We start from the raw sequence: 23,990 nt of genomic DNA, 5'->3' as shown, positions 1-23,990 counted from the left end.
GTTATGCTATGCTTTGTTTTGTTTTGTTCTGCTATGTTTTATTGTGTTATGCTATGCTATGTTTTGTTGTGTTGTGTTTTGTTATGCTATGTTTTGCTATGCTTTGCAATGCTATGTTTTGTTATGTATGCTATGTTTTGTTGTGTTTGGTTATGCTATGCTATGTTGTGTTTTGCTATGTTTTACTATGCTATGTTTTGTTATGCTATGCTATGTTTTGCTATCCTATGCTTTTTTTGTTATGCTATGCTATGCTGTGTTTTGTTATGCTATGCTATGTTTTGTTATGCTATGCTGGTGAGGGTGTGTGAGTGTTAGTGTTTGTGAGTGAGGGTGAGGGTGTGTGAGGGTGTGAGGGTAAGGGGGTGTGAGGGGGGTGAGGGGGTGTGAGGGTGAAGGGGTGTGAGGGTGTTTGAGGGTGAGAGAGGGTGTGTGAGGGTGTGAGGGTGAGTGAGGGTGTATGAGGGTGTGTGGGGGTGAGTGAGGGTGTGTGAGGGTGTGTGAGGTGTGTGAGGGTGTGTGAGGGTGGGTGAGGGTGTGTGAGGGTGAGTGTGTGTGAGGGTGATGGGGTGTGAGGGTGTGTGAGGTGAGGGGGTGTGAAGGGGTGTGAGGGTGAGGGGGTGTGAGGGTGAGGGGGTGTGAGGGGGAGTGTGGGGAGGGGTGAGGGGGTGTGAGGGTGAGGGTGAGGGAGGGTGAGGGAGGGTGAGGGTGTGTTAGGGGGTGTGAGGGTGAGAGGGTGTGTGAGGGTGAGGGTGGAAGGGTGTGGGGGGGTGAGGGTGAGTGAGGGGGGTGAGGGTATGAGGGTGAGTGAGGGTGGGTGAGTGAGGGTGTGTGAGGGTGTGTGAGTGTGTGAGGGTGTGTGAGGGTGAGTGAGTGTGTGTGAGGGTGAGTGAGTGTGTGTGAGGGTGAGTGAGTGTGTGTGAGGGTGAGTGAGTGTGTGTGAGGGTGAGTGAGTGTGTGTGAGGGTGAGTGAGGGTGAGTGATGGTGTGTGAGGGTGAGAGGGTGTGGGGGTGAGGGTAAGGGTGTGAGAGAGGGGTGAGGGTGTGAGGGTGCGGGGTGTGAGGGTGAGGGGTGTGAGGGTGAGGGGTGTGTGGGTGTGAGGGTGAGAGAGTGAGTGAGGGTGAGTGAGTGAGGGTGTGTGAGGGTGAGAGAGGGTGAGAGGGTGTGTGAGGGTGTGTGAGGGTGAGAGGGTGTGGGGTGAGGGTAAGGGTGTGAGGGTGGGTGAGGGTGTGAGGGTGAATGAGGGTGAGTGAGGGTGTGAGAGGGTGAGGGTGAGTGAGGGTGGGTGAGTGAGGGTGAGTGAGGGTGGGTGAGGGTGAGGAGGTGCGAGGGTCCGAAGTAAATGGTGGCAGAGAGGCATAAGACAGAGAGAAGAGACTGGTGGTGACTGCGTTGGTCAGTTTCAGAATCAGGAGGGGCAGAGTCAGCACAGTCTGCGAAGGATCAACGTGTCTAGAGGCAAACCATAGCAGATGTAGCATTTCAGCTAGCAAGTAGAGTGTTTTCAAGCTGCGTGTCCCTAGAGAGATGGCAACACAGCAACAGCATTTGAGGAGCAAGGCTACCGCATGGTAGGCTTTCACTTTCGTCCAGAAACAAGCTCTCGGCATGGCTGTGGCGGGAGGTGGGGGAGCGGGAGCGCATTCCTTTGAAGTTTGATGCAGGGCGGGGGAGCAGCAGCCTTTGAAATCTGATTGGGGGGGGGAAGCGGCAGCCTTTGAAGTCTGATGTGAGGCACAGACAAATGGTGGTGTGTGACGTGGCTAGCGTGCACACGCATAGATCACATGAACTGCGTCTTACGCATTGCTTCAGCGAGACCTAAAAAGGAGATACGATATTTAGGCATTAGGATATTTCAGGACATTAGTGTAATCGTAGAGAATAATTTCAGGAGGGTGCTTAAAGAAGTTGTTAAACTAATGAAGAGCTGAGTACACCTCCCATTAATTATCTTAGGTAGAGTTTGTTTGGTTAAGATGACTATCCTACCAAATATCACTTTTATATTTGATCCCATACCTCTTCATTTTGATAAAATGACTGTACAAAAAATTCAACATGCAATAAATTCATTTACTTGGGCTAACAAAGGGGTTAGAATCTCATGGAAAAAAACTGTGGAGGAGGAGGAGGTGGGAGAAGGGAGGGCTAACCCTGCCAAACATCCAATACTACGCATGGGCTTTTCAATTACAAAATTCCAGAATGCCTACAAAGATACCGGATAGATCCATGATAGGTCTAATGTATACAGAAATGTTAAAGGAGTGCCAAATAGAATCCGACTGTTTTCTCTTCAAATTTGGGAATCCCACATTTTTTAAGAAAGTCAAACTAAAGGTGCTACAGTCAATGGTAATAATGCCAGACGCCTCACAAAACTGGATTACTATTCCTACTTTGCTCCAATCTGGGAGTCACCAGGAACCCCTGAGTGTCTCAAGGACAAGTTGGCAATACCAATCAATGTCGCTGACATTAAAGTCTGGGGAGACTTGACAAGAGAAGGTAAACTATTACCTTGGCACAATTTTAATGGGCTGATGGCAGGGACTCTCTCGAAGTTCCAATATTCACAACTGAAAAGCTGGGAGCACAGCCAAAAAAATCGACACTGGGTATTGCCAATATTATAGAAGATCAACTGGTAATGAAACCACCAGGAAATAAGGAAGTAGCACTATGGTACTGGCACCTTCAGTACACCATGGACGGAGAGTTCACTTTGGCCGAGGAACTGTGGGGGAATTACTTGCCGAGGGAGAAGCTGCAGAACATTTGGCAAGTATCTATGCGTACACTTTACCACATTGTCAAACCTGCTTTTTTAAGAAGGAACCAACTTTTTTCACTCCGTAGGGCATATAAATCACCCAAGAAGTTAACGAAGATGGGGAAAGGAAGCCGAACCAGCTGCGCTAAATGCGGGCTAGAAAAAGCTATGGACTTGCATATGCTCTATCAATGTCCCGCAATCAGTCATTTCTGGAATAGAGAAGAAACGACACAGCATATAAAGGTAAACCTTCCCCTGGTTATCTTTGGTGTTGCTGATGAATATGTGAGCAGGGTTAGAGATATGTTGTTTTATGCATCGTTACTAGCCAGGAGAGAGATATGTCCAAAATGGGTGAGTAATATACCACCACAGTATTCAGAATGGTTGGAGTCCCTCACATATATGTCTAGGATGAACTTATCTGGAAAAAAGTCAAAGAAGAAAGCTTTCTGGAATTTGTTACAACTATAGGTGGAGAACACAGAAAGGTTGATCTCAAAATATGTCCAATGATTACACTGGCAAATAAACTCTTCAATTGCTATAGGGTCTGGTCACAATTTGAAATCACAAGCAGTTCCAGTGTTTACACCATGTGAGAGAGAAAGCCGCAGAAAGGCGGGCGCCTATATTAGTATGCCCATCAGTGGTCAGTATCTCTCCCGAAAAGAAGGGCAGAAATAATGGACACATTGTCTTTTTTCTTTCTTTTCTGAAGTGAATGAGGACAACAACAAAAAAAGATATGCACTGGTGTAACACACATATTTGGAGGCAGCAAAACTATGGAACTTCCTCCAAGCATGACAGGAAATATTCAAGGTCATCCTGAATTCAGGAAGGCAGTAAAACTTGCCTCTTTCTCAGCAGATGATTGTGGGCCCCACTAACCAGCCGTCAGAACCATTAGCCATCACAAGAAGGACATATATGCTACAGATCTAAGATCCTTAGAACTGGAACAAAAGTCCTTTTAAAGATGGTAGGTTCAACCACATATATAACTATCTCTTACTCTCTTTTGGGGCCCATCCGGAGAGGAGGGGGGAGACAACACCGACCAGAGACACAAAATAAGGTGTGAAAAAGGCTGCTTTATTGGAAGCAGGTGCACCTTACAAAAACACAAACCCTTGGCCTGTACCGTACAAAACTAGACCTCACTAAATATGAACTGCCTAACAGCCCCCCACCTCACCCCTAAAATGGTTCCCCCAAGAATAACATAACCACAATATACCAAACTGCACATTGCCTGACTACCTGACTAAATAACTTGTCGCCTGTATATCTCCCCCCTCCTGTAGACACACCCCAGGCCTTCCTACCCTGACCTCCCCCATGGACTAGGAAAACACCCCTTGACGAGCAACACACCAGCACCTGTTCCAGTGACACGGTAACCCTTACAACACTCCTTATGATGCACCGGCTCCCAAGAAAACCCCTCAATAAAATCCCCACCACCGGACAAAACCCAAAAAGGAACCCCAAGCGCCAGGCAACCACAAGTGCCAAAATTAGGGAGGGGGGGGCGAGGGGGGGGGGGGGAAACGCTCGCTAGGGACCCCCCCGGCTGCTGTGTCACTTACCACCAAAATGGTGACAAGCGACACAAAATGTCCGGCTATAAACCCCCCCCAGCCCAAGAAAGCCCAACCAGCCCAAAGTAGCCCGATTCTAGCAGCACCCCTTAAAAGGGCCCAGCCCACCTAAAGTGCTGGCTCTGCCACTCCTCGGCCCCCCACTTTCCGGGGCCCCAAAAACCCCCGGGGGTAATAGGCCTCCCGCTGGTCGGACACTCCCCCGCAAAGCCCTATTGCACTCAAGGACAGCTACATGTGCAAAGCAACAGTTTAAGATCAGCTTCTACCAACCACACACAATATTAAAACACTTCCCGCATAGTCCCAACTGTGCCTCCAGGCCCTTCCAACCAAACACGAAATCTTATAATCACTCGCTCCCCAACACACCATACATGTAACATGACAAATGCACAACGTCGATTTTCACTCTGGACCCGGAAAACCTCGTCCCTTAAAAAGTACATTTCAAATCAACACCCGTACCACTCGCTTTCAGCCTGCAATTGAGAACATTTAGCCATTGGTGAAATTACTGTAGTACACTATTTTCTTGTTTTCATTTTCATGAGCTTCAGAGAACAAAAAAAAAGGCAGATGCAAACAAACAACGAAAAACAGGTGTTCCCTGCAGACACATAATAGAGCTAGTGGGCGGTTGTCCAAGTTTAACTTCGAACTTCCCCAGGGGGGTAAATTAATTTGACCTGATATAGTTTCTACCTCATCCAGTTGCAGCTTCTTAAGTATTGATTTATAAATGCCACTAAGAAAGAAGGGTCGTTTCACAAGTTAAATAAAGTATCAACTGATGCCAAAAGACACATTAATACATCAAAATCTATTAAATGTCCATTGAGCGATATGCCATCAATTGGATCCAAATGGTCAGCTTAAATTTTCAACCATGACCCTGTTTCTTGGGGGAATTTCCAGCACGTTGGCATTTAAATATAGCAGTTTGTGTCTGCCTACAATATATCGAAACAATGTGGTGATATATGGCATAAAGTGGTTAATCTATTGACACTGTGCCACAGTTTGATAGCGTCACCATGCTTGTTCACAATTTGTTTTATATGGGATAAAGCACCGCAATGTACATTAGAAGCATACTGCGAGTCACTGGGGAGTTTAATAACCAACCATATATGGGCACGAGGCTCAGACGAGCTTTCTATGGCATTAGAATGCACTCAGCTGAGGTTACATTATCCAGTATAACGTGTGGTCTGGTCTGATTTGTTACAGGCACAATATTAATACATAGATCAGAGTGTAAGCAACAGTGTGTGTTTTAAAAGCACTTCTACTCACAGGTTCCACAAACTCGAACTTCTTGCGCTCCTGAATTTCCTGTAGTTTGCATACATATTCCAGGGACAGCTCGTAGAAGTGTTGTCGATTCTGCTCCACTTGGCTGTCTGCCTAAGTGCAAAAATAAAGCTGTTGAACGTTTTAGACGTACTATATACTTGTTTGTACATATAAACACTGCAAGCAAAAGGGAATCCTGCCTTGGAAATTGTACATATATGAGTTTGAGCCTAATTCGCCTACCGCACGATGCACATTTCTAGAAATGTTATAAGCGAAACATGTACGTGGCCACAGTGAAACTAGTGCTATTACTAGTCACAGTCATTAAATTTTTTTTACTTAGGGCATATATGTAGTATTTGACCATCACAAGTAATCATATTGGATTGTATAGGGAATTCCACTTATTTAACCATACAGTAAGGTAAACTGTCACCAGGGGCGGATCCTCCGTAATGGCGGAGGAGCGTTGCCCCGCTTGTCAGAGCCAGTCAAAGAAAAATAAAATTATAATGAAAAAATATAATGTAATTTTTCTTTGATTGGATTTGACATGTGTGGAGGGCGGGCCGGGCCATGACACGCAGGTGGTGGCACTTAGAAGTGTGCTAGTATGTTTGGCTGACCGTCACAGGCCAGCCAAACATACATGCCCACTTCTATTTCTCCAGCTCTGCGGTCAATGCCGATGTGTTCACAGCCGGGTTGGAGAAATGCCTCAGGCTCACAGGCAGTGTCTGAGCAGCAGAACAGGCCGCTCAGACCGATCCAGACGCTGCTATCCCAGCAGAGCAGAGTCTGGATTTGTTGAGCAGCCTCTGCCTTCCTAGACACTGCTGGGAAAGCTCAGAGGTGGGAGGCGTCCATCTGCGTCGGAGGCTGCGGGGGAAATGGGAAGTTAAAAAATATATATTCTTTTTTTCTCCTACCCCTGCCAGCCCTTCCACCACCCCCCACCTTTGTGATGTTACGGCCACGACTGACTGTAACCCTCATAACAACGTTGTCACTTACGTGTGCTTTGCGCTCTAGTAAAAATGCATAGGCAAAGCCAATTGGTCCAGCCTTAGAAAGCCTGTGCTGTCGTTATTTATTTATTGACAAATTGATTCAGCCCACAGGCAAAAAGCCCCTCCTCGTATGCTTTAACACCGTAAGAGCGTCGAACGTTCAGCGCCCAGTGCTGAACGTTCGACTAACAAATGCTGGCCCGTCGGCCAACGGTCTTGCGCAGCACTGGGGAGGTTGCGCTCGTGACGACCGTTGGCCGACGGCAGCGCTTAAGGTGTTAAAAAATAAAAAAATAAAAAAACACAATAGCTTGGCTAGACCTAAAAATTACCTACTCAGAAAGACCACTCGCATATTCAACTTACTGTGCACAAATACGTTCAGTGTACAGGACTTGCATTATTTAGGGCATACTTAGGAGCATCCAAAATATACAGATACTTGCTCAGCTGTGTTTACGTTCTCCTGTTCAAAGCCTGGCTAGATGAGGACTCCAACGAACAGCACTTGCCAGCCATTGATCTCGTGACCTCTACCTATACCACGCAGCCCAATACAGGCATGGCATGAATTTAGCTAGGCAATTTTCAATTTCCAACTCTGTTTAAGGTTCGAAGGCATGCATTTCAGTTTCACATATACACTACATCGTGAGAGGTACATTCATATCACCTATATGTATGCACTGTGGGAAGTGAAGGCTCTGCTGACATCTGTGGTACCTGCCCTTTCATCAGCACAGGAGATGCTCAAGTCGGCAGGGCTGGCCAGTGCCAAGCTAACCCTTGCTGATGATCTCTTCCACAACACACAAGTGTAATTTGGGAAAAAAGAAAACCTTTGCGTTGTGTGAGCTTGTCACACACAGCATGGACAATATGCCCATTATTCTCTGTATTTCATCTGTTACCTGAATCAGGGACTACATGTTTGTCTTGGGGTTACAACATGTTGTGAATCATGCAATGCTGTCCATAGACATATTGGATCACAAAGGTTATTTGACATCTAATAATCGATTAAGCCAATTAGTGTTTCTACGCAGGGAGAGAGAGACGTGCAGCTGGGTTTTCCTTCCGACTGGATCTTGTTTTTCCCAAAGATTTATCAAGTTTTGTGTAATGAGATTTAACCAATATTAGAACACTGGAATGTGGAGCACTCCATTGAAGACAATAGAGTGCTCCGTGCTTCTATGGGCCGGTAAAGGCCCGCAAAGCAACATTCCAATGTTTTCACAAAGGCCTCTCGGAGATCCAGGGGATGCAAATCCCCTTGGGCTTCAAGATGCCTTTGTTTAATTTGTTAGAACATTCTGCCCTCTAGTGGCAGAATTTTCTGATAGCCTTATAGCCCTTCGTAGCTGGGCTATACCGGCTATATAAGTCATACTTCCTTGTTAAAGGCCCTCACATTCAGCTTGGGCCTATAACGCTGGGGCTAGCCTTTAATAGCCGGTATAGCCCACTACGGGCTTTAAGGCTATATTCTAATGTTTTCTTATATTTGCTTTGAGTTTGAACAGAATCTACTTCACAGATTCCGAGAAAAAAAAATTCCGAGCTAACTGTACTTGTTTTTTTAAGCACGGTTAGGCGTAAGATGATCTGACCACAGCCTGCACTTTAAAAACACTGCGTACGCTCTGTGGTATTTGGAGATATGTATTCAACGAAAAACATAAAAGATCTTCCAATAGGTGGGTGAGGTGGGATTTCTTGTAGACCTGAAAGAGCAGTTACATTGATTGATTACGGCCAAGTTGAATTTTGTGCCTGTATTTTTTAGTGGTCAGAGTAGAGGTCCTTGCAGTCGTCAAGTTTAGCACAACAAGCACTCTAATAAAGAACATTCTTTGTACAAATGTTGACTGCAGCTCCACAAAATACTTTCCCACACTACTCTGACATGAGAAAGAATGACAAAGGCCACTCAAGCACATTTTCAAAAACAAGATGCAACGCACATCTCAGAAAAATGTCTGTTGGCACAAGCCATGCCAACATTTATTGAGCATTTACCTTTAGCCGAAGATCAGGAAGGGTGTAGATATTTACAACATTGATCTCTTGAAAAGGGTGTGGCATTGGTGGGAAAATATACTTTGAGCCAAAGATCAGAGTTCGGCTTTGTGTATGTTTTCTAGCTTCTTTTACTGCAAAGATAACCCAAGTTCAGCAGAGGTCCGTGTGACTTCCTTTCCTCATTTTCTCATGCATTCTTTAATTGCAGTCCTCTGAAAAACAAGGCTGACAATAGCTGCAACGCAACCCCACGGGAAATGACGGCAGGCCAAGAAAAAGAAACTATTTTGACGTTCCCAGTTGAAAGAGCCCTGCAAGTTTTCCATGTTATTTCACAGCTTTTCCACACAGACATGACGACCTCATTAAAGACGATTAATAAAGTGGGAGGAGTCGAGGAGGGGGTCAGAGATCAGGAAGCAGTTATACACTGAACACAGTGCACTGATGTTCTAGATCGTACAACAGAAAGGAGGCAGACAAATGTCATGCCATGTTATGTGTATTTGTAAAGCGCACTATCACCCGCAAGGGTATCCATCACAAGAACGCCCTACTTATACAATGAAACAGAACTACACTTAACTCGGATTACTTTAAAGTCTGCACTACTGTAGGCATCAACACTGGATTTGTGATAATTTACATCCGCGAGCATCTCCCTGTAATTTAGATTAACCTTGGTGTGGTTTGTCAATGAGACGTGTTTTATGAGACCATAAGCCACGTGGCTACAATTAAAAAAAAATTGAACAATTTTCCTGTTAAAAAGGAAAACTTTTTTATTTGTAATTTTAATTGGTACATTTACTGATTCGACTGCTGTCCATCCACTTTCTAACATTTCATTTTTACTTGTGTTCCACTAACATACAGTGTGTCAACCTACACATTACACTCTCGGTGGGAATAAAGTGCTGAGTGTGTACATATTCACAGGGTTGACAATTACAACACATAATGCAAAGTGTTGCACAGAGAGCCATGCTGCCGAAATCATCAATGGGGCATTTAACACTATTAGAAGAATGTTTGCTAGTGACTGTATACAGCAGCTGTCTCCAAACAGTCAACTGGGAGATACCAGGAGTTCCTACACACAGAGTAGCTCCCAGCCTTTAGTACATTTTTAAATAAGCAGAGGGTCATATCACGACGCCGGCCCAACTAGAGCTAGACAGCAACCCACTCACATCCGAAGCAATACAGCGCACGCATAAACTACCAAACAAGGAGTTCTATGAATTCCTCAGGATCAAGGCAGCCATCACCAAAGCTAACCTCTCGAAACACAAACCATCCATCATACAGTACTCACAAAACCTAAACAAGACAGGCCACCAAACTGCTCGCATTTACAAACTCATCACCCCCGCTTCACAACACTAAACAACAAAACACTAGCATTCTGGGAAGGGGAGTTACAGAGACCACTAAACGAAGATGAAAGGGCCAGACTATGGATCTCAGCATCCAAAAACAAGATAACCCCACAATTAGCCCAAACAAAATACTGGCTATTACACAGACTACACTGGACCCCAGTCAAGCTAGAAACAGTAGGAGCCAGCGAGAGCGGCACCTGCTGGAACTGCCACAAAGCAAGGGGGGATCTTGCTCACATCCTATATGAATGCCCCAAGGTCAAGGTTTTCTGGTGCAAAGTTTACGAACTCATAGACACGCTTACAGGCTGCCACATATAACGCGGCCTACCAGGCATAACCATGGCCTTCTTGGCCACAGAGCTCGACTCCAAAGAGAACCGCGAACTAGTTTACGTCTTGCTTACCGCAGCCCCCAAAACAATTCTAGGTAACTGGAAAAACACGAGTAAAGCCACGTTCAAACGTTGGTTCAACTGGGTAACATTTCTACGAGGGGCCGACAACATTACCGCCAACCACCACCCGGCGAATCACACGGACATGTGGCGGCCCTGGATGGGGACATGTGGCATGTGGGCGGCCCTGGATGCCCACCTGGAACGATAACCCCCCACCCTTTCTCTCTCTTTTTTTTCTCTCTCGTGCTCCACCACAAGCCAGACATTATATTTTGGTCTAAGCAGTCAAGAATTGTGACAAACTGTTTGTATATGTCAAATTTATTTACAATAAAAATATTTTGAGATAAAAAATAAATAAATAAATAAATAAAGTTAATGAAAGGCTGTGTCTATTTTACATTATTATCATCAGGCTGCAGATAGCAGATCCTGTTAATGGGCAGTGTTCAGTCAGATTTATGACTCAGGGGCACGGAGGTGAACAGCTGAAGCACTAAGGTATTTAAAACTATTAAATAAAAGTCCTTGTCAACTCAATATTGGAGCATGAGGACAGAATGATGTTTCTGAAGCTTTTAAATGGTAAAAAAATAAAATGAAATGTTACCTTGATGATTATCTCTTCATTTTAATTTGCTCTGATTTCAAAGTGTCATTTACTAACAGCAGGCCTCCTTCTCTCATTGGCCAGTAGACACTGGGCAATATTTATAATCAAACAATACAGTAATTTTGTTTTTTAATTAGGAGAAATTTGAAGTGATGAAAAATATTTCCAAGAAAAATAAAGCCTTAATGTTTTTTCTACTTTCACTTAGGCCAATTACGCCGTAATGTTTTATGAAGCATTCGTTCTCACTTTAAATTTCTCTCATTTAAACAAATGGCTGCATTTGTCTGTTATAAATATGGCACCGTGTCTTCAGGCAAGGAGGAGCAAGGTGCCTCCTGTTTGTAAATATGACACTTTGAAATGGGAGAAAATTTAAATAGGAGTTTTATGGAAACCACATAAAAAAAGAAAGTTAACTTTTCAGATTACTTTTCTCCCATTTAAAATGTTGCCTTTACACACAGTAGGGATCTTGATCACAGAGGCTGGTAGACTCGATACCATATTTATAACTGAAAAATAAGCCATTATTTTAAGTAGAAGAAATTTAAAGAGTTAACATTTTTCTATATTATAAACATTTTAGCAGAACAAGTTTCTGTGCTTTAAATTTCTCCCATTATGAAAATGGTTGTATGTTTGTGTTATACATGTAACTGTGCCAAATATGGTGACAGGTATGTCCTGGGCCTCAAGTAAATACAACCCAGGTACTCACTGTAACAAGTTTTCCATGAGGAGTGTATGTTTTATGTTTTATGTGTATGTTTATGTGTATGTAAAAACAATAAAAAACTTATTGAAATTAAAAAAAAATAACACACATGGCAGCCCTGTCATGGAGCTCCTAGACAAGGTATTTTGTTCAGACCTTAGTATCTGGCTCCATGGACTTTAGGATTAAAGTAAATGAAACTGGCGTATGGGTGTCTGGTAACAATGCATGAGTTGCTTAGCCTTCAGTACCTCACAATGATTTTCACTGATCAGAAGTAACTCTCACTACAGAAAGGGTTGGATACCTGCCCTACAGCAATTGGAGAGAAATGTTTTTCTAATGGAAAGTATTCTTCATATGGTTCATTAGTGCTGCAACACCTCCCTAATGGCAGGAAGTGTGCTACGTAAATATGGACAATATAACATAACAATGTATCAACGGCTACATACTCATTCAATCTCCATTTTACTTTGACATACACTTGGTAGGCATTTAGTGAACATTCTAAAAAGAAAATAAGCCAATTCATTTGGAATTGGAAGTACCTGTGACAGGTTTGGAAATGCGAGCAGGTGATCTGTTGTGAGAATATGCATGCTGTGGCAGAGATGGTGTGCACTAACGAAATTGTGGGAGTAACAGATCTGTTGCTGCTCACCTAGCATTTGTCTGGCTATATCACAGGTCTAAACAGAGTACTTTTTAAACATAATAATTGTATGTAAGTATGCAGAGCACAGACCTTATCTGAACACTGTAAGTCACTTTTGAAAGCCAGCTCCTGGTGACTTATTTACGTTTGGTATCCCCAGATTTATTACCTTTTTATTACCCTAATTTTGCGGATATTTTGACAGTGCATGGTCACATTGCAATTCAGTGCCAATCAGCATGTTCTATGTTCCTAAAAGGGTACTGTAAAATTGGTTTCACCCAACTGATGTATTTAACTTTCTAGTATAGACATTGTGTGCTTGTGCAGAAACTGGACCAGTGCCATGAAAATTAAATGTCATATGTAGGCTGCAGTGTGTATAACTTACATATATAACAAAAATATGTCTGTGAACTAGATGGGCGGCAGTTTAGAACATGCAGTGACACATGATGAAGAGAAGTGCCATTACCATACAGAAGAAACCTATTGTTATGTATTAGATAACTCCACTCAGGGTGAGCCATGTAGCTCATAAGGCTGGGTATTTAATATATAAAATGTGGCATGCTACAATGGTATGCCTTTACAATGAATAATTGCCAAAAAACGATGTTTGTTGTATAGGTAATGCTGAAAAACGGATGAAAATCATTATTATAAATCTCTGTTTGGGAAAATGCTAGAGTGATCATTAAAAGGTATTTCCGCTTGGCTTAAAACATCTAATTCAATAAGGAAAGTAGATTTTTGTAACATTTAAAAATGTATTCTGTGCTGCCTGAAAGAAAAATAGTTTAAGACTGGTTTGCCTCTCTCTTGCTCCAAAAGCCCAATATTGCATTGCTGTCTGCCTATGGCCCTACTCCTGAAAGACAATGCTTTGGCCTCTGCATCATTAAAGCAGAGGTCTTGTTGAAACTGGTCACTGAGCAGGGATTGTCAATTAGGGGGGTGAAAAGACACAGTTGGACTGGCAACAGTGGTAGCAAAACGGAACGTAGCAAGGTGATGGGGGCGACAACTGTCCCAATTCTGGAGGAATGGGAAAAAGTCCTAGACTGGTGTTGGCAAGCAGAATGTACGATATAGAGGATTAGAGGGTGCCCTAAAAAAGGGGAGAAAGTTTGGGTGGGCCTGGCAGACTTACCGAGTACTATAAGACCAATACTGTGATGTAAAGGATTTTGTCATCTAGGATTAACATAAAATGTAAAAGTAAACTTGAATGCAAAAATGTAAAATGAAAAGATGTAATGGCATGTTTGCTCCATGTTTAGCGATCATCGTACCAATAAAAAGAGTTTTAAAAAAAACACACAGTTGGTCCAACAATGGTCAGCATTCAAAGAGACTGCATATATTTTTCTACTGCAGGCTTCACGAGAAGGAACAAGCTAGATTTATACTTCCAATTATAAAGAAGCTTAAGATTAGGGAATGTCGCCTTGCTTTACTGTATATAAAAACACTCTATGATCCATTTATATGTTTCGCGACAGCCTCTTTTTCACTAGCTTTTTCAAGAAGAAGGAAAAATGTGGCCCTTATTGCACATGAAAAATGTTAAATTAGTTAATCGAACGGTTAATTATGTATCAGCTATCCTAAGACTGTGTATGAATGATCAATTGTCCTGTTGCTATTACCATAAATAACTATTCATATCTTTTTACACTTTTATAGATTATTTATCATGTTTTCTTTTTAATGGATCTCAGGGACTTAGATGATGTTCTGATTTTTAACTTGTAAGATGTAATCTGAACTCGATCTGTGTACTTTACCATGGTTTTATATGTATTTATATTCTTTTTGTACTATTATGATCTGTAGACTTCAAAACAGATCGAATAAAGTGATTTCTAAGTCTCAGTCTGGAAGAGTAGGGTCCCAAAGTCCACTCCGTTGTGGAAGGGGCGGTGCTCAGGGAGGTGCCTCGCCTTCAGGAATTCTCCATATGGGACTACTTCAGGATCGCCGAGGTGCAAGACGTTCTAGAGCATGGAGCCGTTAAGCCCTTTGATAGTCTTGGGCCATGTATGGCCTTTACCGTATGCCGTTCTTAAAATACACTAAAAAATGTCATGCGTTTCATGTGGAAGAAATGAGCTGGACAGACTTGCCAGATTCGGCCCCACTGGAGTGCCTTTTGCTCGGAGATCCGTTGGGGGAACGGGGGGATATCCTTGCTGTAGAGTTCATTATGAGTCATATCCGAGACAACTTGGGACTGCTGTAACTGCACTGGGAGCGAGATTTGGGGGCTTCCGCCGAATCCAACGGAAGATTCAGCATCGGGTGTATCTGGATCGAGCCAAGTTACATAAAATGAGAAGCATGCCCATGCCTGATTGTCTGAGATGCAGCACCCCTGAGGGGTTGTTTTATGATACTATCTGAGGGGGTAGGGAGATTCAACTGTACCGGGACCGGATCCTTGAGGAACTTGGCGCAGTGATTGAGGAGCCGGTACTGCATAACCTCCAGTTTGTGCTCCTGGGCGTCCATGAGGATGTGGGTCTGCCCAGAAAAAAGGTGGTATTTTTTTGTGCTGTGGTTAATTGTGGCAAAAAGAGACATTGCACAGGGCTGGGAATTTCCTACACTTCCCAAAAGTGCCTAGTGGATTGCTGGAATGGATGTCTGTACAGGGGTGGAAAAGGTTGTTCATGAAGCTAGAGGTTGCCTGAGAAAGTTTGAATGGCTCTGGGGCATATGAAGAAATTATCATGTCCTTAGGTGGCTGAACCTTTGCGGGTCTACTGGGATACTGTGGAAAGGGTAGTCTATGCTCTGGCCGCATTGGGTAAGGCGGGTCCCCCGGCCCCCCGTTTTGGCTAGCTGGGAAGTCCTGAGGGGCTGGGACTGATTCCCTGGGCCTCATGCCCTACTGTTTCCGTTGTGCTGTACTGATTTCGGTCATGATTGTACACATTCTGTTTGTGACTCACAACGTTCGTAATAGATGTCTAAAAATTCTAATTAAAAAAGACCTTTTTAAAAACAAACAATTGTCAGCTTTCATAGTTCTTGGAAATGAAGAAGCAAGGAGCTGCTACCATTCATTCCTAGAGCCATTCCAGAATTTCTGGCTCCAACTACAGTAAGAGGGAAATCCAGTCCTGATCCTGAAAGTTGGTGACATCTTATTTCCAAAAGAGAGTTGCCAGGAGAAGGACCATAGGCCATCTGGGTGGAGCATGGCAGGAGACATCTTGTTTTAGGGCTGATGGGAAGGTTTGCAGTAATCAAGAGAGGAAGTCCTAAAAAAGAGAGGGGATTCTTTAGATGGTAGTCAGGATTGGACATGCAGGTGCACCAGAGAATACTTGCCCTCAAAACCACCTTTCCTCAAGACAGTCCTGGGGCTGGTAAGAAAAGATATTAAACACAGAACACTCTGGCTGATTCTGAAACACCACCCAAAGACTCCTGCTACAACCCTGGAACTGAAATGCTCTTGAATAGGTTGACCTCATGTGACATGCGTTAGAGACACATCAAGCAGGAGGACATCCGACTCTCAGACTACTTAACCCTTTCGATGCTGATGACGAGCTCAGCTCGTCATCACCCACGGGTGTCGTGTGCTGATGACGAGCTGAGCTCGTCATGGAAACAGCAAAATGGTAATTCCCAGCACAGGAGGGGGAAAACGCCTAGCAGCCAAGGTGTTAACAGATCACAGAAGACTAGACCCTGTAGAAGCCCTAGCTCAAGAGAGGCGTGGTGACTAGAAGCATTCCCTGAATGCCCAAGAGCTGCAGAAGTGACTAGGAGGAAATTTCCCTGGAGTTAGAGGGAGGTGAAATTTGTCATTTTTGTGACCTCCAGAGGACCAGGATATGGTACTGAGGCTACCCCAAAGATGGTGCATACTACACAGATAAGATCACCACATCCATCTCTGACCATTTTACCACATTGAAAACTGGTTGAGCTGGGCTTCATGGCAAACGTATGTAGTCTCTTTGAGTCCTGCCCAGCTACAGCTCACAGCCCAGACATACTGATGGATTTTGAGAACTATAAAAGTTGTGAAACAATCTAAAGGTAGAAACGTGGAACGGGGTGAGGCAGCAACTCTATCCCAGGCAGTGGTGTAACTTCAATGGCTACAAAATCAGCTTTGTCCTGCTCTGAGTTTTTGATGGCAAAACCATGTGCTTCTGCAGGAGCTCAACAATAACAGACTGTGGGGGACTGGCTTCCACTGTGTACCTTTTCCCGATGGTGGATTTTGATCTCCAAAAGTAGATTAAGTTCTAAGATAAAAACTGACTGGTATGATCAGCTTGGCTTACCTGGCTTCTGCTTCATGCCTGTAAGTAAGTAATTGTGCTTAGGTCCCACTCAATCGAGAAATGATCATTGACATCGATACTTTGTGAATTGTTACCTCAAAACAGTCACAGCTGTTCCGCTAAGGAGGAGGAGCATCGCCCTACTGCTCAAAATGAAAAATAAAATGACAATAACGTATCGTTATTGTCATTTTATTTTTCCTATTGCAGTCAGGGGCTCTGTTTCATGCGGGGCAGGGTGGGGTGGGGTGGGCTCGCGTAGCACTCCCTAAGTGTGCAAAACTGTTTTGCCCTCTTGGACCAGCCAAACAGTCATGCGCACTTTGCATTTTCTCCACCAGGCTGTGATGAACAGCCTGGTAGGGAACATGCACAGGCTCCCTCTCCCAGTCTGAGCACCGAACCACAGCGCACAGGCAAATCACAACACATTGCAGCATTGTGATTGGCTCAGGGGAAAGTGGGAGCCTGGGTGCTTCCTGCTGCCGAGACAGGGGTGAGGAAGAATGAAGATGAAGAGGACAGGGAGAGGTGGTGGGAGGCCGTTCCCATATAAGGGCTTTTTTCCCCGCATCTACCTCCCTACCACCATCCCCATACGGTAGCAGCCGCTAATGCCTCAAAATAAAATTAGTTATATCTCCTGTTCCCCTTATTCTATTTTAATGATTTTGGTGTCCCTTTGCTCATTAAACCCATCGCCGTTATTTTAAACTGTTTGGAGAATTTTTATTGTGTTGGTGTAACAAATGTATAGGTGTCAGTACTGCTTGAGTTTAACAAACATTTCTCTGGGAGAATGCTTGTTAGTGTACCAGAGCTATAAGGGTTGTTGCAGCAATTCTCTTACAGCTATGCTGTGGCCTAACCAAGGTGTACTAATAATGGTCCGACATTTCCAAATTAATAACCCACTTTCTGACAGTCATCTATTTATGCTTCCCATGAATGGTTTATCCCTACAGCGGATGTCCAAGTTTTACTGGGTGCTACCGCATTGCATATGGGAGTCTATCTGATATCTGAATTGTCCTTTAGATGCTGAAGGGTTTTCTATACATGGCTTCTAACCAGACATGGAGACAATTCAATCTCCTTTCAACAGGTGACAGATTACAAGCTTGACATTATGACACTTAGTACCAGACTAGGTCTGGCTCAACTATAAATTGAATATGGCTTAAAAGAAGTCACTTCTATATACTGATCGAGCTAACTCTTACTTCTATTTGGCTACCAGAGAATTTTGGAGTAACTTTAACAAAAACAATACAGAATGGACAGGTGTGAAATGTTCAAAGTTTTTAAAAAACAAGGCGTCAGTGTATCTTATAATTGGAAACACAGCATTATCTCTCACAATCTGTGCATAAATAAACGGTAAGAGAAGTAGTTTCGAAGAGGAACTACATTTAAACATGAAAACAGAGGACAGAAATGAAGTAATGTATTTTAACTGATACACTGAAATATCCCCTGGAAAAGAAACCAACAGGGTCCCTCCAACTGGCAGGGAAATAGTTAACAGGTGCACCACATAACCGCTGAGGAGTAACAAGGTGTTGGTTGGAACAGATGTGTAATGTGGACTGTCTTCACAACCCCCTTTCCAAATACAGCCTACACATGACTTCGGCTGGTTATAACTGTTCCAGATGGAAAATGAATAATACAGATTCCAAAGCAATTTCTCATGTAAGCCACTTTATCACTTCTCGAAATACGATTAGTAAGACAGTATTTCTGTAGCATGGATTCATTCTTGAAAGTAGAGTAAGTGCTTACTTTTGTGGCATTGGGGCACTCACTTCCTATGGCGACTTTATCCTTCAAAGACAAGCAGGATGATAGACGTGATAAAATCTGTCCTGTCAAATCAATCACTGAATCTGCGATCTAAGACTGCATCCGATATCAGATTGGTAATGGGAGACATGGAATCTTTAACTACCCAACTTTCCTTTCATCCCTCTTCAGGTGCCTATATGTTGAATGGACTGAAAGTAGCTCTGCTGAAAAATCAGACATGTGCTTGAATCTTACTTGGCGTGTCGGCAAACGGACATGGGCACCAGCGCTATCAGCATTACAGAAGGGACCACACAAGTGTCTTCGACCCTTTCTGTAATACCAAAGCACCCCGGAGGCGCACAAGGCAGGCACATGCCCGTTGCGCCCTTTGGCACTTTGTGAAATATGGCCCCTAAATCCCTGCAGAGAGGCATTGGGTAGCTGATTGCACGTCTGAGAATTTAAAGAAAACAGTAGAAGAGGAGTACTAGAAAACCAAGACTGGATTCGTCCTTTAGATTTGTCTCAATTTTTGCTGCCTTCTTGACAAGGTCTATCAGGTGTCCGCGTGAAGCAATGAATTAAATTTAAGTTTTGCGGTCTCACCTTCAAAGCTATAAAATGTAAGGGACCTGGATTATTGACAAGAAGATTAAGCAAGTACTGTTCTTTGCTTGTGTTTTTACTGGCTGTCCCCAGATTTAAGAAAGCAGGAATGGGTGGCTGCAACTTCTCGTTTGTGGCTCCCACTTTTTGGAATTCTCTTCCATTTTCCTTACAGTTGCAAACCAATTATGTCTCTTTTCGAAAAGAGCTAAAGACTTGGATTTTTAAATAAGTTTATCCCCGTCTCTAAACCATGCTCTTGATTTGGTAGAAGAGCACACAACGGCACCAAGAAAGCACTGATGATTGCACGCTTAACAAATAAATAAACATATCATAATCTTGGGAACTTTCAAGGATTAAGTACAATACAATATGTCCCTTAGATCCATGGGCAATTTGCTTGCTTTTAGAAAGAATTTAAAGACCCTGTTGTTCACTCAGTAAAGTAACTCTGCTTTCACCCTTCTGCTCAGTGGAGGATCTGAAGCGCCGGGACACTCCTTGGAGTAGCCGAGCGCTATAGATATCCCCCCATATAACATAACAATAGTTAGGAGTCTGCAATTCTGTCAGTCTGCCCGGAAGATCAGGCAGACTGACAGAATAAAGCTTATCCCTCATGTGCTGTAACTAGCTCAAACCAGGATACTAGGTGGGCACTCCAGAACACCAGAAGACCGGTCACAAGATGAGGATCAAAACGGTAACTCAGAAAACACAGTCAAGCACAAAGACCAATATATTACTACGGGAACTAAAAGGAAAACCCAACTGTGGCAATCTAGAAAGGGAGAAAACAAAAGTTCATGGGCAGGTAAATTGGTTGCTGAGTCAAGTGAAGTGGAGAACCACAGAAACAATGTAACTGGTACACCTTGAAAATACTGACTCTCCCACTAAGACCCTGGAAGTGACCAAGCTAAGCAGGAAGTGAGGTGAATCTGTGCTTTGTTGTCTAGTATTTTCGTGAGTCCAGTTTCCACTGTCATATCTTCCAAATATTCTGGGCTGTAACAATCCTGCGAGTGACCATGTCTGTGTCCTCCCTGAATCCGGTGAATCCGGACATGAAGGTATTAAGTGTTTGTCCACAACAGGATGAAGCTTCAGAAAAACTCAGACAAATAAGATATTATGTTTTGGCCAGCTACATGCCAAGGCACAATAACAAACAATCGATGCCACAACGTCTATATTTAAAAATTTTAAAAAAGCCTGGCATATCACTTTTAAAGCACAAATTCATACAGTCGGCAGATATTAATTAGCTAAGAAAAAACCCAAATCATATTTTTATTAACCTTCAAAATGGGCTTTGTCAGCACCTGAATCCTGTCAAGATGCCCAAACTGCAATCTCAAACGCTCAGGGTAAGCTCACAATACCCCATTTTACCAAACATTGTTAGTTCTAAAATCTTTACAAGGGATAGGTGGGAACATCAATGGGCCCTTGGTGTCAGTCAACTATGAATATTATTGTATACAGACGTTCATGCTTTAAGTCACACATCATCTAGATGTTTTTCTTGTATGACAAATTAGAAGTACAGATTGGTGTGGCCTGCTGATTCCTGAAATGTCCCAGGTGGCAATTCCAAAAGAAATAGTGAATGAGCAAGTACCTAATTTCATCTCTTTTTCGATGCAATCAATGTGTTTCACTCTTGATGAATGCGGACAGATCACCTGCAAAATAGCTACTGAGAATTTTCGAAAGCTTGGAAACAGCTAGAAGAGTATTGTAATGAAGCAACTGTAGTAACACATTTTCAAAAGAGGGACCTAGTTTTCATACCAGTACCATCAGAATATAAATAACTTTAACAGTGCATAACAGTTATATGGTGATTGTACTCATTGGAGAAAGCTTTCTATAACATAGAACCACTATACCAAAAACAAAATCTGGTAGCTTATTTCCAGAATGTTTTCTCTTCACATCCGTGAAACACTACTTTGATCATCCATGAAATGTAAACCAAAGAAAACCAATGGAAACTCTTGCTGTCTTTCAGAAGCTCAAAAATCTGCACTTGAACATAAAGTATAAGAAATGCTAAGAATCGGTATGTCTGAACCCTTCGAAATGTACTGATATTCAACTATTTAAATTTAACAAAAATCTGATGGCTCAATGTCAAATGCCAACAGTCTATCCCTTAATTGAATTACTTAGAAATGCACAGTTCACAAATAGGTTTAACTAACAGATAGTGACAGACTTATCAAAGGCCAGAAAATTGACTTAAAACTGGCTTTGCACTAAAAAGGGATTATTTCATCTTCATATCCTTTTGGGTTGTATGGTACAACCTCGTAAGAAAAACATGCATATTCTCCAAACCAGAATAGCATTATACTATTCACACCAGATTGAAAATTACACACCAAGAACATCGAACATGCTCTCAAACCAAGTTAAAAAAACAAAGCAACTACAATGCAACGTTTCTAAATTAAACAACCTTATCAAACCTCTTATAAGGAAAGGGAAAACTATTTAAAACTAATATTTACAATGCAATAGTTCTTACCTTTGGGACCTTATGAGGATTTAGTAATGCAGCATATTGTGCGGCCCCAGAGGTTTCAGGATGCCAAACCGTTGATGAGCAAGTGGTGACCTGTGATTTTGGGCAAATCACTTAAAATACAAGCAGCGATCTCGGAGGTGTGGTGGGGCAGGGCGAAGGAGTAGGGCGAGAAGGCACAGGGAGAGCAGGCTGCCATGAGCAGAAAACAAGACGCGATGGTAAAAATGAAAGCGGTGTCCGGTGATTTTGAGCAAATCACTTAAAAAATAAGCAGCAATCTCGGAGGAGTGGGGAGAGATGTCACAGGGCAAGCAGGAAACAAGACACGATGGTAAAAAATTAAAGTGTAAGGAGGTGGGAGAGATGGCACACAATATGACTTGAACAGAATTTGAGTTTATAAATGACTCCATCTGGCAACATTTAAACAAGCATTTGCAATGCAATAGGTCTCGCATTTAGGGAGTTCAAGCCTCGGTGTCGGTTCAACATCCTGTGATTTTGGGCAAATCACTTAAAGAAGCAGCGATCTCTGCAGGGTGGTGGGGCGGGTTGAAGGGAGAGACGGCACAGGGCGAGCAGGCTGCCACAAGCAGGAAAAAAGACGCGATGATGAAAATGAAAGTGGGCACGTCGTTAAAAGGCGCACAGCCTCTAAAGTAAAGCAATAATTAAACCTGCGATGCAAATGCCTACTGAAACATGACTCACAGTGTCCGTGAAGCTGCTGCTGTGCTGGCAAACAAGAAAAAAAATAGTGTGCACAATGAACCTTTATTAAAAAAAAAAAAAGCGTAAGACCTGGTGTAACGGGGGGGGGGGGGGGGGAGGGTCCTGGGAGGGTTTGAAACACAAAAAGGCGGGACTAATTAAGCATGCTGACAAACCAAAATCATGCATTTATGGAGGGCACGAACAGGAACAAATGGAAAAGATGGGAGGTGCTTCAAGCCACAGTCTAGATTACAGCATTCCCCCCAGAGCAGCAGATGCGCTGCCCAGGCTCAACCTAAAAATTACTCTAATACCCTGCAAAAAGAGAAGTTGGTGCTTTCCTGGGCTTTGTTGGTACATTAGAAATTTCCTAGAATTTGCTTGATCTGCTGCAACAATAAATGTAAACTTGATAGACAAAACAGATAGGACCTTTTACCATTTGTTTACAGCCCCCTGGTCAGAAGAATCAGCGCTAAAGTGCTACAGACTTATGGCACAGGCACTGAAATAGGTGCAGTTCTGTCTTAAAAGAAGCATGTACAGGGTGGTACAGTAGCAGTAAATTCCCTTCCCATAAAATAGGTTATTCCTCATCAGAGAAAGGAGGCCTGTCCATAAAATGGGCAGTAGAGTTTATGAAGAACTATTGCAGAGGCAAACATTTGATTATCTTCAATGACCAGGCCCCCTATGTACTAGTTTGCTCAGTGTAAATATAGCCATCCATGTGTGTTGAAATGATCCCTTGGCTGTACATAGTTTAGGTCATCTATATGGAAACATAGGAAATTCTCTCAATCTCTTACGTACTCTCTGATTGGATATCAGAACTTATGAGGAGAAAAGAATGGGTCTTGAAGAGACCGGAAGCAAGTGTGCAGAGAATAAGGTAACAGCAGCTCTGGTGTGTCCATCTCTTTCTTAGCTCTGCTCACAAAAACATGATTATGGCAATGCTACAGAGACCACAAAACACTGATTCCTTCACATTTATTACAGTATTTTTAAGTTTGTAACCACCCAGGCCAGGATGTGAAAATAAGAAACCCAAATTGTGGCAGATGACTCTTATCACGGTCTCTTGCTGATGGATCAGGATAGTCGAACCTTTAACTCCCTTAAAATATGACTCTTTGAATTTACTTGATGGTAATTTCCCAGGAGCGGAACAAGAAAAATGTGTAGCAATAGTGAATCATTGGCTAAAAAGGAAGTGGTGGGATTCAGTCTGATAGTTTTATTAAAGGAGTGAGATGCTAGCATGCAGATCCCAGTTTACTAATGCGGATTTGTCTATTGCATGTTGGTCAGGCATCCCATTGAGACCAGAATAGAGGGATGGAAAAAGACTGGGGAGGGAGATTGATTTAAAAGAGAATTACTCACTCAGGGTGTGGTTAGCTATCGAGAGAAGTTAATATATTGTGACAGCAGGGTGGATACAGAGGGATGTAGGCATCTCATTGTGTCTTTCCTTGCTCTTTCACACACAGATTCCTCGAGGAAGCTTAGCCTCTGGGCTTTTGGA

At 43.1% G+C, this 23,990-nt stretch overlaps 1 protein-coding gene across 3 annotated transcripts in view; it reads right to left on the bottom strand.

Moving 5' to 3' along the window:
• ARHGAP10 (Rho GTPase activating protein 10) overlaps positions 1-23,990 on the bottom strand; it is a 1,108,509-nt gene that overhangs the window by 699,029 nt on the left and 385,490 nt on the right. For all 3 annotated transcript variants that reach the window (XM_086962271.1, XM_086962272.1, XM_086962274.1), the window contains exon 6: positions 5,687-5,797. In XM_086962271.1, coding sequence (XP_086818397.1) covers positions 5,687-5,797 — 111 coding nt within the window. The remainder of the gene's footprint in view (positions 1-5,686; positions 5,798-23,990) is intronic.

This window comes from Lissotriton vulgaris, chromosome 3_1 (genome assembly GCF_964263255.1).
Source record: "Lissotriton vulgaris chromosome 3_1, aLisVul1.2, whole genome shotgun sequence".
In the NCBI taxonomy this organism is placed as follows: domain Eukaryota; kingdom Metazoa; phylum Chordata; class Amphibia; order Caudata; family Salamandridae; genus Lissotriton; species Lissotriton vulgaris.
The sequence above is the reverse complement of the archived record's forward strand: the minus strand, read 5'-3'. Positions and strand labels throughout refer to the sequence as shown.